At 53.9% G+C, this 19,686-nt stretch overlaps 1 protein-coding gene across 2 annotated transcripts in view; it reads left to right on the top strand.

Moving 5' to 3' along the window:
- UBASH3A (ubiquitin associated and SH3 domain containing A) overlaps positions 1–15,500 on the top strand; it is a 36,066-nt gene extending 20,566 nt beyond the window's left edge. The window contains exons 8-14 of one of the 2 annotated variants that reach the window (XM_028126455.2): positions 1,691–1,790; positions 4,919–5,041; positions 6,947–7,039; positions 9,134–9,278; positions 10,016–10,122; positions 12,422–12,531; positions 14,998–15,500. In XM_028126455.2, coding sequence (XP_027982256.2) covers positions 1,691–1,790; positions 4,919–5,041; positions 6,947–7,039; positions 9,134–9,278; positions 10,016–10,122; positions 12,422–12,531; positions 14,998–15,135 — 816 coding nt within the window. In that variant the 3' untranslated portion in view covers positions 15,136–15,500. The remainder of the gene's footprint in view (positions 1–1,690; positions 1,791–4,918; positions 5,042–6,946; positions 7,040–9,133; positions 9,279–10,015; positions 10,123–12,421; positions 12,532–14,997) is intronic. The other variant, XM_028126457.2, reaches the window with a different exon arrangement.
- The last annotated feature ends 4,186 nt before the right edge of the window (positions 15,501–19,686 follow it).

The raw sequence follows: 19,686 nt of genomic DNA, 5'->3' as shown, positions 1-19,686 counted from the left end.
TGCCTGGGTGGCTCAGTTAGTTAAGCGACTGCCTTCGGCTCAGGTCATGATCCTGGAGTCCCGGGATCGAGTCCCGCATCAGGCTCCCTGCTCGGCGGGGGGTCTGCTTCTCCCTCTGACCCTCCCCCCTCTCATGTGCTCTCTCTCTCTCATTCTCTCTCTCTCAAATAAATAAATAAATAAAATCTTTAAAAAAAAAAAAAAACCTCAGCCCAATGCATCGACAGGACTCGGAGATTGTCAGTAAGCAGACTAAGCCTGGGAGCCCATGTGTGTCTTGCAATCTGCTTGCGGATCAGCCCTTGACAGGGGCAGGGGGTGAGATATTTTAATATCCATTCTCCTGGGGAAAGGCATCCTGGTGCCAATAGGCATCAACCATACTTCATGACTGTAAGACAACAAGACGAATTTCCCTTTGGAGCTCTGTCTTAGAAGGTGTGTGTTTGCCTATGAGGCCAAAGATGGGGAGTGGGAGCGAAGGGTGCACCTAAGGAAAAGGAGCTAGGCAAGGACAAGCAGACCAGCAGCTAGAGCTGCCTCCTGCCCAGGTGCCCTTCTCATTCCGGCCATCCCTGATGAGCTTGGCCTATCCATCCCGGGTTACTGTAACCCATCCATCCCAGTGACCTTGGCCTGTCCATCTTGGTGACCTTGGCCCATCCATCCCTGGTGATCTTGGCTCCAGGCATGACCAAGTTCCACGTCCGACCTGAAGTCCCCTCAGCCCACCTCCTATGGCAGGTACTGTCAGCTCTGCACCTCATCTCATCTCATCCTCTTTAATGACTCATCTTTCCATGTTTGTCCCTTGGTCCCAATGAGATCCAAAGCTCCCTAAGTGGGGAGTTTGTGAACTGAAGCTTGTGTCCCAGCCTCTGACATGCATGCTTCCAATATGCTGGGCCCCAAGGGTACTAACAGCAGTATCTATATAGAGAGAAAATATGTAATATCTATTACATGATAACATATATGTGTGGATATAGAAAATGTCCTAAGAAGTCACTGTGTAGGGATGCTCTGGTCTGAATGTTTGTGTCCCCCCAAAATTCATATGTTGAAATCCTAACCACCAATGTACTAGCATTAGGAGGTGGGGACTCTGGGCGGTGGTTAGGTCGTGAGGGTGGAACCCCCATGATGGGATTAGTGCCCTTATACAAGGGACCCCACAGAGCTCCCTTGCCTCTTCCACCCTGTGAGGAACCAGCAAGAAGTTGGCCCAGAAGAGGGTCCTCGCCCAATCATGTAGGCACCCTGATCCCAAATTTCCAGCCTTCAGAACTGTAAGAAATAGAAGACTCTTGTTTATGAGCCCCCAGGCCGTGGTGTTCTGTTACTGCCACACGGAGGGACGAGGACAGGGGTAAGGACTTGGAAGAAACAGAAAGGTAGAAGAGTTGATGTGCTCTGTATGGTATAGGCTGTTCCTATGGCTTTTCATTTTCTTGGTAGTGTCATAATGCCTAGGAAATAAAAAGTTGCTAGAAATTAAAGAGATTTCCACCTGCAATTCTTAATCTTCTTTCATTGCAATGACTTCAACGAAATGGGCTGTAGTCACTGAGGAAGGAAGGAAGAGATCCTGTTTCTAGGCCACCTACGGGATGGCGAGGGGAGGTGCCCACTGAGTAAGTCTAAGAATACAGATGTAAAAATGCACATGTCTTTCTTTCCACCATCTCAGGCCACAATAGCGAGGAGGAGTGTTCTGGTGGTGCGCCACGGCGAGAGAGTGGATCAAATCTTCGGGAAGTCATGGCTACAGCAATGCTCCACTCCAGATGGTAGGTAATGTCCTGGCAGAATCGAAACCCGGAAAGTAGGTAGATCTAACAAATGACATCCCTTCTTGACCTCCTGAGCCGGCTCTCCTATGGCACCATTCTTGAGAGTGACTGTGTAGTGATAGTATATGTGAGAGGGGTATGCGCTACATCTTTCTCCATGGGCGTTATACTCATGCACTGAGTGTGTACGCTGTCTGTGAGTATCTCACCTCAAATGCTGTGTGAAAGATGGAGGAATGGCCATCAACAGTAAGCCATCTGCTGGTGTGACACATGGACAGTCGTCTTTCTTCTGGACGCACACATATGGTAGCTGGTGAGTGACCAGCCTTGACTTGAGAGTATATTGAGGTCTCTGAACCCTCAGCTGCTGGCACAACCCTAGCTTGCAGGCTCATTGCTCTATCTCTCTGAGCTCATCTTCACTGCTGTGGTCATTTCCCTACAATGTTTAACTGTGCTACTCAACAGATGGACGTATTCTGAACATGCATCTTGCTTACCCCAAGTTCACTGGGGATACCAGTGATGCTAAGAACTAAGGACGGTGCTTGTAAATACAGCACACCCACAGGCAGTCTCTACCGATGATCCACATCTGTACCAATGCACATCCCTTAATGGAAAGCCCAGCATGCCATGATTTCTAAGCCACGGATAACTATATAAATGAAGATATTGAATGAACATAGAGCTAGCCAAGCTCTTTTGGAATTCCTCCCGGAGCCCAGCAGGCTGAGAAGAGGGGAAAATGCTAAGGGAAAACCATTGGCAGATGATCAGCACACACCAGGAAAATTCTGAGCAGATTACATCATGACTGAACGTATCTGCAAGAACCCACGGAGGGGATGCTGTGGTAGTATCTATAAAACAAGATCAGTCAGAGACACAAAGGCTCAGGAGAGAAACAATAGGATGGTAGGTGGCTATGAGGATGAATTGGCATTCACACATGCAGTTAGAAGAAACGTTCTTGTAAGACAACGATGATTGAAACCACAGACTGAAATGGCACCTGACGTCAGTGTGCATGTGGTGGTGGTGATGGTGTGAGGACCAACACAAAACAACCAGCTCCAAAACCAGTGGTGGGACGTCGTGGAAGGAGGAAGAATATTGGTCACTCAGGCAAAATACCAGGTCACCTACAGGGGAAAGTCCTTTTTTTTTTTTTAATTTTATTATGTTATGTTAGTCACCATACAATACATCATTAGTTTTTGATGTGGTGATCTACGATCCATTGTTTGCGTGTAACACCCAGTGCTCCATGCAGCACCTGCCCTCCTTCATGCCCATCACCGGGCTAACCCGTGCCCCCACCCCCTCCCCTCTAGAACCCTCAGTTTTTTCTCAGAGTCCATAGTCTCTCATGGTTCCTCTCTCCCTCCGATTCCCCCCCCCTTCATTTTTCCCTTCCTTCTCCTAATGTCCTCCAAGCTATTCCTTATGTTCCACAAATAAGGGAAACCATATGATAATTGACTTTCTCTGCTTGACTTATTTCACTTAGCATCGTCTCCTCCAGTCCCATCCATGTTGATGTAAAAGTTGGGTGTTCATCCTTTCCGATGGCTGAGTCATATTCTATTGTATATAGGGACCGCATCTTCTTTATCCATTCATCTGTTGAAGGGCATCTCGGGAAAGTACTTTAAAGGCACTGGAGAGTCCCAGCTTGAAGGAGGCTCCTGGTGGCTCTTTGCACCAGGCAAAGGGGTCCTACAGTGAATACTGACAGTCTAATTTGTCCAAATTCTGCATATTGCAATGTTTACTGTATTACAGTGGGGTGTTTGGGGGAGAGGCCAACCTTTCCTCTGACCCTCCTCATTTTGGCTCACTTCCGGGCCAAATTCCCACACCTTGTATGGCCCCTCATTTCTCAGTGCTGCTGCCAGGTCACCCCCTGTCTGTAAGGCTCTGCACCATCAGAACCTAACGTTGCTCCAGATCCTTGTCTTCTTCTGAGCTCTGATCTCCACCCTCACAGATAGAGTGTCCGAGGACAAGAGACCAACATGGAGCAGATGCCTTTGAGAATACAACACAGTCAATAGACCTTCTCTTGGGGAAAAAAAAAAAAATCCACTGTTCCAGCTAACACAACGTGTATTTTGGCATTTAATGAAGGCCTTTCTTCAAACAATGTCTCTGCCAATGGACGTTCCAGGGAGGGAGCTTTCAGGAAAATCATGCTTGGAAAGGGCTGGGATGCCGTGAGCAGGGCTGGGCTGGTGTGCTCGGGCAGGGCACGTGATGGGGCCTGCCCTGGATGTGCAGCAGGTCTCCAGGAAAGGCGGCTTGGTGGCTAGAACCTGCTGGCAGCCGGGAGGCTTGGGGCTGCGTGGGAGGATGTGAGGGGTGGACCCGGCACAGTGTCTTCTGCAGGGGTGATAGATAATTCAACAGTGAGATGAGGTCCACCACTTGTTGACCACTTACCCTCAGCCAGGCCCTGGGGTCACAGTGACTCATTGTAACAGCTCTATCATTTCCCCCTTTTACTGATAAGGCAGACCTAATCATATAACTGGCAACCCGTGGTGCCAGGATTTGCACCAGACTGGTGCAAATCAGGTCATAGAGCTCAAGGTCAAATGCTTCGCAGCCTCCAGATGGAGGATCGGGGGGAGTTCCTGCGGATCTTCCTGATTTCCAGGCATGCCTCGGCAATCGGCTGAATAATGCACAATGCGGGAACATTTGGCCATGGGTACTCCATCCCCGGAGACAATATGACACACTGTCAGCTATGGGGACAGGCAGAATTTCACCTCCTTAATTAATGCCAACTTGGGATTCCCATCAAGTTAAGCTAAATCAGTAATGGAGACAGGAAAATTGTATGAGTGAATCTTTGTGAGGGGTCCTCAGGGGACAAAGAGGGTCTCATGTTTCCTGAGGCGAAAACCTGTGTTTTCTGTATTTGAAGAAATGTGTGCACAGTAGAGTAACAATTTCTCTCCAATTGAATCCACATCGCAGAGCACATTCCAGAAAAAACACAGTTGACAACTATTTAAGTGATAACCCTGCTTCCGATATGGGTCTCGATCTTGGGGGTTTAAAATATGCACTAAGTTGATGGACCTGAATGCCTGGTGTTATTTATGCTTTAGGGAAATACTACCGGCCGGACCTCAACTTCCCTTACAGTCTACCCCGAAGGAGCAACGGTATCAAAGACTTTGAAAACGACCCACCATTATCGTCATGTGGGATTTTCCAGTCCAGGATGGCAGGTATGTTTGGGGATAATTACAATAATCACAGCAATGATTATCTCTAGTGCATACTGAGCCTTAGCTACACGTCTGCTGAGGTCGGCATTAGCATTATCCCCGCTCTGCTGATGAGGACGCTGAGGCACAGAAAGGTTAAGTAAGTTGCCCAAGATCACACAGCTAGTGAGTGGAAGTGCAGAGATTGGACCCAGGACGGACGGTTGAGGAAGTCAGAAGGAACGAATGATAGGCGTGGAAAGAACAAGAGAGGGGAGAAAAACCAACGACCACTGTGTACACTATGGGTGTTCCTTTAAAAATTAAAAAAACACATCTTCTCTTTGTTTTTATTTCAAAATCTGTCAGCTTGGGCTTATGCTTTATGTCTGGGGTTCTGGTTCCATTGATTGACTTTTTGGAACACAAGAAGCCAATAAATCCATCTGGTCTTCCTTTAATGAATGAAGAACCTGGAATCGGGAACTGGGGAAGGTGTGTGAACTGAAGGAGCTCGGTGTCCAGGCGGGCAGTAGATGGCCTCTGCACTGGCTCCGTGGGGCCACATAACAAAGTGCCAAAGTGGAGTGGCTTCACCAACAGAGGTGCATTCTCTCTGGGTTCTGGATGCCAGAAGTCCGAGTTCCTCCTGAGGCCGCGAGGGCGTCTGCTCCAGGCTCCTCCCCTTGGCGTGTAGACGGGTCCCTCTGTGCCCGCTGTCTCTGCATCCAAACTTCCCCCTTTTTACAAGGACACTGGTCAGAGTGGACCAGAGCCCCCCCAGTGACCTCATCATAACTTGACCACCATTATGAAGACACCATGTCACACTCGAGGACCTGGGGTTTGGGACCCCAGCATATGAATTTGGGGGACACAATCCAGCCTGTGACACCTTCCTCTACAGCCTCTGGCCTTGGCACTGTGCATATATCCTACTGAAAAGATCCCCTTCTTTCCCAAGGACCAGACCCTCTGGTTTTGTGAGAGGCAATGTGACCTCCAGGCTTGTCCTCGCATGAGCCTCGGATAGTCTCAAGCTCCCCGTTGCCCCAGCACAGATTACCCCGACCTTAAAACAGCCCCCACATGTCAGCTCACGGTTCCATAGGGCAGAAGCTCGGGCACGGCATGGCTGAGTTCTCTGCTCAGGATCTCACAGCATGAAAGCCAGGTGTCACCTGGGCTGGGCTCCCATCTGGAGCCTCTTGAAAGCAGTTCCAGTCTCTCCCAATGGCTATTGGGGGGATTCTGTTCCCTGCAGTTGTAGTACTGAAGTCCTCATTCCCTTGCTGGCTATCTGCAAAGGGTTGCACTCACCTCTCAGCGCCCCCCACATTCCCTGCCATGTGGTCCCCTCCATCTCTGAAGCCAGCAATAGGGAATCTCTTGCATGTTGAATACTGTATTTTTTTTTTTTTGAGAGAGAGAGAGAGAGAAAGCAGGAGGAGGTATGAGGACAGAGGGAAAGGGAGAGAGAAAATCTTAAGCAGGCTCCATGTTCAGCATGGAGCCCGACACGGGTAGGGCTCAATCTCACGACCCTGAGATCATGACCTGAGCCAAAACCAAGAGTCAGACGCTCAACCAACAGAGCCCGCCAGGCACTTCTCAAATCCCCATACTTCTGAACATCTCCGGCTTCTTTTCTGTGACAGCCAGAGAAAAATCTCTGCTTTTAACGTGCTCACCTGAATGGTCAGGCCTCTCTGCAATAATCCCCTTCTGCCGTACGACACAACACAGTCCCAGGAGCGCCACTTCATGTCATCATGGCTTCCAGCCACACTCAAGGGGGCAAGACAGGCGTGTGCAGCAGGGGGTGGGAATCTCGGGGCCCCTGAAGGTGCTGCCTCCCTCAGGTGGTGAGCTGCCCATCGGAGGCCACAGTTATGAAGAGGCATTTCTCCACCTGCTCTTTTCCAGGGGAAGCACTACTGGACAGTGGCATCAGAGTCACCTCTGTCTTCACCTCCCCGGCCCTCCGCTGTGTGCAGACAGCCAGACACATCCTGGAAGGTCGGTGAGCACCGCAGCGAGCCTCCCATGTAGCCTTGACCACGTGGCTATTCTCCAAGGGGAGAGGGAGGCGGACGGGGCTAAGAATTGGATGAGGGGCGATGAATGGCCACGTAAGTCATCAGACGGCCATGGGGCAGCCCTCCAAGAGCTATGAGCAGGCACTGAGCCCACCAACATTTCTGGAATGCCAGGATTGTAACCGAGTGCCAGGAGCCTGTCATCACACCGTCCACCTGTGGTCTACATCCACCATGTGTTAAAAAAAAAAAAAAAATCTGGGGAGGGGCATTCAGAAAAACCCAGAGAGCTCGGAATGGCGATGGTCCCTCCTGAGCCCAAAGCCCATGACTTCCAGGGCAAGCGGCTGGGCTCCTGGGAGCTGTCCAGCACCCTCGAAGCTGATGTCCCTTAGGAAGCCACCGGCGGGCTTTTTAGAGCTTCTGCCAGAGAAGAGCAGCCTATTTGGGGGCGTTGGTTCTGCATCTCCCGCTGAACCCCTGCCCTGCCCTCCTTGTAGGGGGTGTGTGTGGTGTAGGTCGCTGTGCAGGAGCACGGGCCGATGCTCCACAGCGATGGGACAGAGGGCAGAGCATGTGGACGCAGATGCAGCAGGTGTGCAAATGTGGGGGAGGCAGCTTGCCTCTACTTTCTCAGAGACAGAGGGGGTCAGGCCACCAGCTGAAAGTGAGAAAAGGAAGGCCTTCTCGAGGTTTGGGGATGCACAGAAGGTATGACATGCCCATCAGAGAGAGGGGCCAGATCACGGTGGGGAGACGGAGGATGGCCGCTGGGCAGCATGGAGAGCCCACTGAGGTCAGAGAGCATGATTTTACATGGAGACCCACCCACCGACCGGGCCCGGGGCTTTCCTGCAGGTGCAGACACGGAGGAGCAGGTGCAGAGCTGGCTCTAACAGCGCGTGGGCTTGAGATGTGAAATAAAAAGTTCTCGAAAATGTTCTCTGGTAGTGGTAATGTCAGTGCCTCTAGTACGTTCTCTCAGGGACTTGTAGCCTACATGCAGAACATCCTTCTTGTTACCATGATGCCTGATAAAGTTACCAGGTGATAAACCCCGTGTTCCTTCAGGAAAAAGAGGGCACTTGGCCTTCTTCCTAGGTCCTGGAACAGGACCGATCTGCTTCTAGACTGGCCTCCGAGATGCTAACCTGCTACCCTTAGTTTCAATGCCAGGTCAGTGGCTGTCCGGATGGACCGTTTCCCAAAGTGTGACCTGAAGAGAAGTGGCTGCCAGATGGCTCCACAGAAGGATTAGCCAAGCCTATTTGGGAACTTCTTCTACTGTTCCTTCATGTGACCTATTCACGTGGACACGGGCCCTCCGCGGGCTGGAGAGAGCCCGGGAGCCGGGTTAGACCATGGAACTCCCTTTCCTAAACGTGCTTTGGCAAAGGAACCGGTCCAGGGACCTGGAATGCATTTTGGGAACTGATTTTATTTCCAGCATTTGAGCTTAATGACATTTGCCCCATTTCAAACAAAAACATCCGGGTCTTCTTTGCCCCACTCACAGAGATGGCCTTCTGCCACAGGCCTTCTCTTAGCTGAGGGAGAAAATGCTTGGGAAGGGTAGCTGGGAGAAGTCCAGATGTTCCAAGAGACAGCTTTCTCTGCCCTTCACCTTCTGCTCGGTCTGGGGTGTTTGTCAGGACGGGGCCTCAGTGTGCCCAATGTGCTCTCCATTGGCCGGTCTTTTCCAGGGATTATTGGGTTGGCCAATACTGTGTGCTCTCGCTCTTGACCGAGAACCAGGCCCGGTGCCGGTCTGGCTGTAGAGTTGTACTGGACCATCGGGGTGAGCGCCAGGGTGAGCCCACTGCTGGTGGTGCCTCCCAGCCCGGGTCCCTTCCCGATGGATGGGCATCACCGCTCCTCAGATACCTTCCAAACACACAGTGGTTTTGGGCTCAGAAATAGCATGGCTACGAGTAATCACAGAACAATACTTGCCAAGAAAAAAAAAAACCCACATTTTTTAAAAGGTATTGTTTAGGTGTTGGAAGAGATTTAACTTACGTAAAACCAAAATGGACTCTGAGGATGACCAACACTTGTGTTCTGTTGGATCCAGAGCTCAAACTGGAGAAAAGAATTAAGATAAGAGTGGAACCCGGAATCTTTGAGTGGACGAAATGGGAGTCTGGCAAAACCACCCCGACCCTCATGACCCTGGATGAGCTGAAAGAGGCGAATTTCAACGTCAGCACGGATTATAGGTATGCTGTCCTCTTGCCTTCTGCCGGGTGGAGTGCTTCTCTAGTGCTTGTTCAGGAAGAAATATTCCCGACACCCATGAAAGACGGTACGAAAGGCTGTATTCGGGGAGAATGCTGCACTGGGGGGTTGTCACGGGGGAGCAGAATGGGACTCAGCTCCGAACACAACGAGGCCAAGTGGGGGCTGTTAGCGGAGGAGCGGGGTGGGGGGTGGAAAGCTACTAAGAGGGTGGGTAATTCTCCGTAAACTGCCCTAGCAGCAGCCGGCTGAAGGCAGGCCAGAGGGACCGGACATCACCGGGGGGTGGCGGGGCATGCAGGGCTTGCTCGGGTATCGAGGGGGAGCCCATACCAAGGGTGGGGCTTCTGGCTTCACAGTGTTAGCAGGAGTCTTGCTAAAACTGACTCTACACAGTTGGACACTGAAGCCCAGCCGTCGGCCTCGTGAGCCACGGGCTCAAGGAGCCTGGCTATAGGGTGTGTGGTCAAGGAGACAAGGTTTGTCATTCTCGGCTCACGGCTGACTCTTGGCCATCACAAAACCCTCTGGTGTTCCGTGAGGGCACTTGCTGGAGATTGGACGTCAGCCCTTTGTTGGCTGGGGACACACAACCGGAGTGTCGCTGTGGACCACGAGCTGCCTTGAGGCAGGGCTGTCTCAGCAGGGCTTCTCCTTCTCCAGCTGGCCACACAGCAGGCAGGCCAGCCTGGCAGGGGTCCTCTCTCTCGTTCTTTAGGCCTGCGTTTCCTCTCGCCTCCCTCCTGCCGGCTGAGAGTTATGACGAGTATGTGGAGCGGTGTGCGGTGAGTGTGGGACGGATCATCAGCGCCTGCCCACAGGACGGTAAGTGCTTCCCCCTCCTTCCCCGTCCCCCACCTCTGGGTATGGGCAGCCCCCCGGGGGTTGGAGTCTTACCTCTGGGGTGGAAACCAGACGATTTTACGAACCTAGGAATGCCGCAACTCCCTCCGCCCCCCACCCAATCAACGGAGCTACACGGCGGGCTCTGCAGTAACGCAGTGCGTAGACACATCCCCCCTGCCACCCTGGGGACCCCGATTCTGAGACGGGGAGCCGATGGGATCCAGGACAGTGGGTCAGCACAAACCACACATGTCTGCCTCCTAGGAAACAAGAGACTAAAGATGGAAGAACCAGACGTCAGACCACATTTGAATGCCGATCGGCACAAAACATCTGTATCCGTAGATGGTTCAGACCCTTAGAAAAATCCAAATGTGGAATCTGAATGTGGAAATGCCTAAGAGACTGAGTGGGTTCTGTTAGGTGTGACAGTGGCAGGTTGGGTGTGGAAGGGCGGAAGTCCTCATGGGGAGGGGCCGCCCCCGGCAGTGTCTGAAACACCCGGACTTCGGCGATGGCGGGGGAGGAGCAGGGGGCGCTCTGACGGCACACGATGCACAAATGTCACACAGTTGCGTCTCCGCGAGGCGGGAGGCCCACCTTTGGGCCTATCTGGGTATCTCTGAAAGTGTCCATAGTGAAAAGCTAAAAACTAAGCCTTCAAAAATTTACATTTAGCAAGTGTGTAGTGAACATCGTGCTGTGTCAGATGCCAAATAAAACACGGTGGGGAAAACCCAAGTGAAGAAGCACGTGCTCCCCCCTCAAGGAGTTTGAATATGATTGGGGAAAGGGGCATGGCATCTAGAATATTAAGAGTTTTGAGTGGCATGAGGCTGCTTTACGTTGCCTGCTTCGACGGGCTGGTATCCTGGGAAGTGTTCTTTTGGGAACCGCGCCTCAGTGGCATTTAATTGATCGCCAAAGCCCTGTTCCTCACACTGACTGCCACCGGAGCACCACAGGACGGAAGATGACGTTAGAGCCTTCCACTGCACGGCCAGGGTCCCTCCTCAGCCTGCTGCTTTTCTGCTGTTCATGTCAAGCCTCTGTCCTGAGCCGAAATTCAGAGGCCACAGGATGCTCCGCCCTTCTGAGGACCCCCTACAGGGGTGAGGCCCTCGGGAGCAGGGATGGAGATCTGGTTTATCAGCTCCTGAGCCCACTGAGCACTGTCTACGTGCTGCTCACTGCAGGGAACACAGCCCGCCTGGCCACAGGGCCGCACGTGCCGTGGAGGCTGCCGGGGTGCCGCACCTGAGCTGTAGGACAAGCAGGATTTGGAAGGCAAACGGTGCCCAAGAGGGGAGAACGTGAGCAAGGCAGGAGGGTGGCAGGTATGGCAAGCCACAGAAGAGGAATGAAAAAGCCAGGTGGGCTGGAGGGAAAAAGCCAACACCTACCGGTCCCCGGGCAGGGGGCCCTTCACAAACATTACCTGTTAATTGCTCACCTTCCTGTGCGGTCTGTGACATGACGGCCCCATACTCCCCATGACGCTGAGGCTCAGAGGGCTGGAGCCCACATGCCCAAGTCACCCGCATGCTGACCGCACAGGCCCAGAGTCCAAGCTGCACGTCCTCCTCCCAGATGATACCTGGCCGCCGCACCATGACTTGGGAAGCCAAAGATACGAGAATGGAATGAACAGGAAATAACACAGGAAGAGTATATCCGGGCTTCGGTCCTGTTGGAGAATTTACAGTCGTGTTAGGAGACAGCGTGAACGGATTGTTCTGTGTCAGCTGTAGCCCTTGGGGGAAGCCCACCGCCCGACTCCATCCAGCAGGTGGATCCAGTGGGTCCGGCCAGGGCACCTCCCGGACTCGTCCGGCTGGGCCAGCTCTCTCCCGCTGTGCTTGGTGCCCGCATCAGTCACGCTGCCGGTGGGAGACTCGCTCCACCCATGGACTCAGAATGTCCTTATCGAAGCAAGAGGCATCAGCAGGCTCATGGAGGCCAACTGGCTGATAATTCTCTAGCTAAGGGACCCAGCCTGGGCGGCAGCCACCACAACATCCTGTGAGAGATGGAAGCTTGGATCACGGCGCAGTCCCATCCCCGAAGCTCATGGCAGGTGCTACCGCCCCAGACCATGCCCATGGACGTGAAGCACCACGGACTATGCACGGTACCTGCCACACCGCTTCCTACCCCAGCTCTCTCAGGCTTTGTGCACCACAAAGTTGTTGCCCCCGGTAACACTGCGGACCCTCGTTCTAATAAAAGGCACTCTCTCTGTGTCTCCTCTGACCCCGAGGTGTGCTTTTCCCTACAGTGGGTGTCATTCTGATTGTGAGCCATGGCTCGGCGCTGGACTCCTGCACTCGCCCGCTCCTTGGGCTGCCGCCCCGGGACAGTGGAGACTTCGCCCAGCTGGTGAGAAAGGTACGTGCCGGCCCCTTTCTCTTTGGGCCATGAAGTCAGGCCCCCAGAGCCCACAGGGTCATCATACTTCCTTCTCAGAATGAAAACAGGTGTCCAGCCCACCCGGGGCAGCAGGGACCACCCCACCCACCCCATCTTCTGAGAATGTGTGCACCTGCTCTTATGCAAAGGGCAGCCCTGGCCAGGGGCTGACGGAAGCAGTTTATCGTCTTTATCACCATTATGGCAACTTGGCCATTTGCTGCCCAGACTACTATTATCATATATTATTATTGTTACAAAAAATAAGATATGGTTATCCCCTGCAGCTCCAGTAGTTGAACAAATGGTCCAGTGGGGAGTAAACCATGTGGACACAAAGAGAAAGAACAAAGGCTGGCCTGGCTTGCTCTGGGGACCCAGGGGCAGGGGAACCCCCACCCTCTTGCCTTTGGAGTCAGCCCGCCATGGAACACACAGGACTTGCGGTAGCCTGAGTGCCCGTGGTTGGGCTGAGGCTCTGCAAACACTTACAGGTAACCAACATGTAGAGAAGGACAGTGGGTACGTTGCACCAACCTGTTGACCATCACCCAGTAACCCAGAGGCGGCTTTATCCGTTAGTGAGGTGAATCAAGGCAGGCAAACTAGGGGCTCAGACCCAGCCCCTGCTCCTGCCCTGAAAATCTACTCAGGGCCAGATTTGCCCCCCTGTCCTTGTCCATTTTATCAAATTAATCAGTTGACCGATGACCTTGAGGCTGGGAGCGCAGTGGTAGAGACAACACCTGTGAAGAACTGGGTCCCTGAGTTGGTTTGTTGGTGCAAAATTGTCACAGGACCATGAGCGGCCAAAGTCTGTTCACAGAGGAGCAGACCCTCGGCCCCGACCAGCCAACACCGGCTCTGAGCCTGGGCAAGGTCCTTGGCTTTCAGAGCCCCGCCCTGCCTGCCAGGGAAAGCCAGGTCCTCCCTCACGTGGGGGGTGAGTCAGAGAGCACTACCTGTGTGCGCCTTCTCTCTTCTTGTCCCGTTTCCTCTGGACCTGAGTGGAAGCATGTATCCCCTCCAAAGTGTCTCCAAGGTGGGGTGTCCCAACTGCAACCCAGATATTCCCAAGCCCTTCTGGTCCTGGGCCACCACTTGACTGCTATCTGAATATAGGGCTTGAGCCTCCAGGCTATGCTGGATGACAATGGATTTTTCTGGGGGTTCTCCTTGTGGCCTCTGCACCACCTGCTCCCCGAGCGTCGCTCTTGCTGATGTCACTATCTCCCTCTCATGTGCTCCCGTGCTGCACGCTCCGGATCCTGCACCCCTTCCTAGGCTGTCCTGGGCTCCTGGTCATGGGCACGTGCCAGTTGCAGACAGAATCGCAAATTTGGTGCTATTCCAAAACCCCACTGGTCTTCGAAGCCAGATTCCCACCCACTCCCCTGACCCTTGGCTTCCCCTTCTCAAGATGCCAGCCTTGAACTTCCAAATTCCTGCGACTTTCTTATCCTGACAGTTTGGTGTCCACCTCACCCCCTCCCCAAATAAGCTGGACTTGCCTGCACATATCAGACATTTACCAAGGCGCTCTGGGTAACCATGGGCCTTCAAATCAGGGGCAGATGGAAAGAGACCGTTCACAACCTTCCCTTTGCCCACTGCACCGTGCTGCCCCCAAATGTACACACACACACACGTATGTACACACACATAAATACACATGCACACATGTGCACGCATACACACGCACAAAGATGCATACGTGTGCACATGCACACGCCCATGAACCCACACGCGCACACACACATGCACGTGCACACACACACAGTCTCTCTAAGCAGGAGAGAGTCACCCTGAGTCACCACCAGCCTCCACAGGGATCCCCCTGCATGTTGGAATTTCTGCAAATTTTGTCTCACTGAGGAATTTCTCAGCATCAAAAGAGAGGGAAAAAAGGAAAGCAAAACATGCAAACAAGCCCCAAAAAGCCTTAAAAACAAAAATCTATGCGAACGCTTTCACTTTGCAGATGAAGACATGGAGGTCTAAAGTTTCACTTAGTGGTTTTTTCTGGGCTCTGCAGACAATGCCAGTATCTCTTTGTGACGCTAAATTTGAGAATGCAAGTCAGTCCCCAAGCAGCAGCCTGGGCTTTGCAGCCTGGACACTGCTGAGCTTCGGGCTTCGGGCAGGGTGCTTCCGTGTTGGGGGACACCATGCTCCTGTGCCCTGTAGGACATTAGCAGGATCCCCGGCCTCTGCCCCTGCCAACAGCACCCCAGTGTGACAACCCATGGGAGGGGCACGGCCCCCGCCCCAGGACGGCTGTGTGGGACGTGGACGTGGGCATCGTGTTTAGAACAGCGATGCCAGTGTGGGCCCATGGCGCCCGCGTCCCCGGCCTCGCAGGACCTGCTGGCTAGCCTTGGAGCAAGTGTAAAATCAATTGACCTGGTATAAAATATTAATAAGTGTTTGGAAACTCTGTCCTAGATTCCTTCTCTGGGCATGTGCTTCTGTGAGGAAAATAAAGAGGAAGGAAAATGGGAACTGGTGAATCCTCCCGTGAAGACGCTGACCCACGGCTCGAACTCGGCATTTAACTGGCGGAACTGGCTCCCGGGCAGCTAGGAGCCCCGCTCAGGCTCTGCTCGGCGCCGGGAGGAGGAGCGTCCTCCGCGCCCCCATGTGATTTATAGACGCACGAAATGCACTTTTGGATCCCCGGAGGTTCGCCATCCGCTGTCCCCTTCACAGCGGCACCAGTGGACCGTTACCCTGTGAGCGCAGCCCTTGAGACGTGTGGACCTGCCACGTGGCGGGAGGGAAGGAGCCGTGGCGACCCACCACAGAGGACTGGAAGGACGCGCCCACTCTATGTGCTGTGTTCTGATGAGTCATGTTCCCTGTTGTTTTCCTAGTTCTAGTCCACTTTTGGGCCGTGTCCACACAGGCCGAAAGGGGTATAAGAGTGAATAAAATGGAATAAGAAACCACCAGCCAGCTCAAAGGCACAGAGCCCCGGCTCGGTGTCCACACCCTGGGTACGAGTTTCCCATCGCTGCCGTAACAAGTCACCGCGGAGCAGCAATTAGGGACAACACAAATTTTTAATCACACGTGCACAGATTAGTTCTGTTGCAGCCCTAGGGGTCGGGATTTCTAAGACAGGTCAGCGGGCTGCATTCCTCCCAGAGGCTCTTGCGGAGGTGGGGGAGGGGTCTGTCCCCTTGCTTTCCCCGCCCCCGAGGTGCCTGCCCTGCCAGCCTCCATCTGCAGACCGCAGCGTCGTCAAGCCCCCCTGCCCTGTCCCCACCGCTTCCACTACCACGTGGCCTTCTGCCTTGGACCCCATCCCCGTTTTGTAAGCTCTCTTGGGATTACAGAGGGCCTGCCCGATAGTCCAGGATGGTCTTTCATCTCAAGATCCACAACTTATTCCGTCTGCACGGTCCCCTTTTCCTTGTAAGGGACACAGTCACAGATCTGGGATTAGGATGTGGACGGCTTTGGGGACGATCTCCATCCCCACACCCCACACATGGGGCTGCTTGTACCGGGGCCCCACTCTGAGGATGTGAGACACCCCACTCGGTGCAGACCTTCCCCAGCTTCTCCTTTTCTCCCTTTTGGTCAAGTGGAGGGGGAGGTGGCTTTGCAAATCGGGGGAGCGTGTCCCACCCCGACTCACCGCAGAGACCCACCACCAGCACAGGGACTCCTGCCCAGATGCTATCAATCCTGTGGTGCCTCTGACTCTCCAGCAGTTGGTCCAGGTGGGTGACTGGTGTCTCTCCCGTGGCATCCTCGACCCAGCCCCCACTGGTCACACCTGTCCCCACAGCCAATGCCTTCAGCATCCCAGACAAAGTCCCACCACGGCGCAGCGAACCCGACTGGCCTTCCTCCTCTCCCACCACATTCCCGTTCCAGTGTTTGGGACCATGGTTGACCCTGGCCTTTCACAGAGCAAGGAGGGAGGTTGACAGGAAGAGCCAGCCCCACCCCCAGCTCTCCCCTGCTGTCTCCCAGGCGAAGCTGTGGACACACAGTCCTCGGAGCTCTTGAGGAGCAGAGAGGGTGGACCCCGGAACCTGGACGGGGAACCAGCCACTCACAAAGAACACACAGGCCACACAAAAGGCTCTTCGCTGTGCAGTCCAACCGGGCCTCCCGGGGGAAAGATAAAAGTGTTTGTCCCTTGTTTTCCTTTACTCGTGACGTCATTTTTCTGCCTCCGAACATAAAGATGTTTGCAGTTGGTGCAGAACAGAGAGCAGAGGGCAGCCCACTCACAGGCTGCTCCCGGACCTGGTCTCCCACACAGTTCAGTCTTAGGGAAACAACCCTGCATGCCTCCCAACAGGTACTGACCAGAAAGCAAACCGGCCCCTGGGACTGGGGGCGGGGAGGGCAGCACCTCCCACGAAGTCTACGCCTGCCTCTGAGCACCTGGATGCTGCCTTTCTCTGCAGCAAGTACCATGGTCGGGAGGAAGCCTTCCCTGTCCTCCCTCCCAGATACCCTGGTGCCACCCCAACATCACTAATTGTGATGATGAATAAACTTCACAAATCAAGCAAGTGGCCCTGTCTTTGGGGTGGTCCCAAGGTGTCCGGATTCGCCCTGTGGAGGGTGAGGCTGGCTGGGTTGCCTGCCCCTGGGTAATGAAGGGGAGGGCCTTCCTCCTTGCCCGGCTGCTGATGGGGGTTTGCAAGAGATGATGAGATGGGCTTGAATCTCAAATTCCAAGGCCAAAAGCGCAAGAAACTCCAATTTCTTTTTTTTTAAGATTTTTTTTTTTATTTGAGAGAGAGACAAAGAGAGATAGTGGCAGAGAGAAGAAGCGGGGGGGGGGGCGGGGGAGAAGGAGAACAGGCTCCCCGCTGAGCAGGGAAACTCCATTTTTTTTAAATTCTGTAATTCTGGTTTTGACTAGCTTCCCATTCTGATGCAATGGCAGGAAAGCCCAGTTCCGTCCCTTTTAGCCTCCAGAATGAGCCTCATTGTCAGGACGGGGCCCTGAGAACAGAGCCGCGCTAGAGAAAGGGAGGGATGGACGTTTATCACGGATTGGTGCAAGTTTGCAATTCTACCAAGGAAGAAGCTAAGAAAAAAAGAGATCCGTGAGCTCTCTGTGGGCTCCAGCACCTGTGTGTTTGTAAGCCGACACTGACCCCTGCTGACGTCCTCTGGGAATGGCCTCCTGTTATCGCAGACCCCCTCCCAGCCCACCCACAGCATCTCTGGTTTCCTCACGGGGGGCTGCAAAAAACAGGCCTGGAAAGGAGCTCTCCACGGGTCTGCTGACTCCCCTGATGTGGCGGATATTCACTCGTGTTCACGAGCCTGAGGCGCGGTGAGGGAGATCTCTCCCTGACCCACCACCAGCTATTTCAGAAGATGGAGGGGCAGGGGGTCATGGCCTTGGGGCCGCAAAGGATCAGGGAGCCTGAGTCTGGCCTGATGGGGAATCTGGAGCCTCCGAGGGACACGTGCGTGGTGACAGGTCTGGGGCCACTGGTCCCTGGCAAACACCCTCTGTTATCTGAGAAGAAACAGCCATCGTAATTTCCCACCGAAGCAAGTCTTATTTTAGAACCAAATTTGAGAATTTTTTTTTTAGATCTGGTCATGTTGGTGAATTTCATGGGCTCAATCGTGTGCCCCCCAAATTCATAAGTTGAAGTCCAGACCTCCAGCACCTCCAAATGTAGCCTTATTTGCGGGGCTCTAAAGAGGTGATAAGGTAAAGTGAGGTCCCTAGAGTGGTCCTGATGCAATCTGACCAGCGTTCCTATGAGATCAGGACACAGACAGGCACAGAGGGCAACCGCGTGAGGAACAGAGAGGACCACATCCCCATGCCCGGGAGACAGGCCGCGGGAGGAGCCAGCTGGCTCCACGCCTAGACCCTGGACCTCCAGCCTCAGACTGTGAGAAGATACACTTCTGCTGCGGTCCCTTGTCACGGCAGCCCTAGGACAACACAGTGCCCAGAAAACCTTGGTATAAACACCAAAAATTACAAACCCCTGACTGCCTGAGCACCAGCCACGTCGTGTAGCTTGGCACAAGGCGTGTGGTAGACGGCACCATTGACCGAGCCGGTTGGATACCCACCTCCATGCGCTTCCTCTCCCGACCTTTTTTTCCCCCCTTTATTGTACTTATTTTTAAGCATTAAACATAAAAAGGTCTGGCTCCCTGTGGGCCAGTTAGGTCAGTGTGAGGGTTAAAGGCAAGAACACAGATCCCCAGGTGCCGTCCCGTTCCCCACCTGGGGAAAGAGCATGGTTTCTATGCTCCCTGGGCTCACGCCCACCCAGGTCATCCAGGAGCCGCCAGGGGCTCACAGGCGCTCAGGAAGGAGTCTGTGTGACACAGTCCCCAAGCTTCCCCACAGAGCCCACTGCCCTTCTCAGCCCTCGAGTAAGGGGCGCTTACTGGTGGCTTTGCCACACGCCCATCAGGAGGAAGACCAGGTATCCACTTGGGGTCACCCCCCAGTGCTCCCAGAGCCTCCCTCCTCTGCAGAGCCAAGCTGGGAAGGAGGGTGGTCTTCTCCACTCTGAGCCACTTAGTCACCTGGTCTCAGGGGCTCACAAAACCCCACGGACAGCCCTAGCCAGAACCTCCACCCTTCAGGCCCCCAGACCAGTCCAAGGAGCCACAGAGGGTAGAGGTGGGGACGCAGAGCCCCCTCCTCACCACGCAGAGCCCCCTCCCTCCAGCCTGCACACCGAAAGCAAGCGGGAGTACTCGCAGATGCAGGGACCACAGACCTGGAGCCCCAAGAAAGTCACTCGAGATCCTAGGACCACAAGAGGAGAATCAGGAAGTGCCTGAGCTCAAAGATAAAGTTCAGACGTCAACAGACCTCGTGTATGCCAACGTCACTGGGAGATGCGGTGACAGAAAACATCCCATGTACACAGCAATGACAACAGAGCAGAAGATACGCAGGACTATGCTTAGGAGAACACCTGAGAACCTAAACCTGCCACCATGGGCCCAGAAGAGGACGGGTCTGGTTGGACAGGCACGCTGGGTCCTTGGGTAGGAGGGCCCAGCACTGCGAAGGTGACACCTCCCCACAGTAAGCCACGAAGCGCTCACGGGGCCCTCCTGGGGGCCCAGCACCTGTGATCATGACTCACGGCACAGCTGTGTGTCCGGGTT

Source organism: Eumetopias jubatus, unplaced genomic scaffold (assembly GCF_037043125.1).
Source record: "Eumetopias jubatus isolate StellerSeaLion01/CBP00866 unplaced genomic scaffold, mEumJub1_p1.0 scaffold_1, whole genome shotgun sequence".
Taxonomy (NCBI): domain Eukaryota; kingdom Metazoa; phylum Chordata; class Mammalia; order Carnivora; family Otariidae; genus Eumetopias; species Eumetopias jubatus.
Note: the sequence above shows the minus strand (reverse complement) of the source record. Positions and strands in the feature narration are given on the sequence as shown.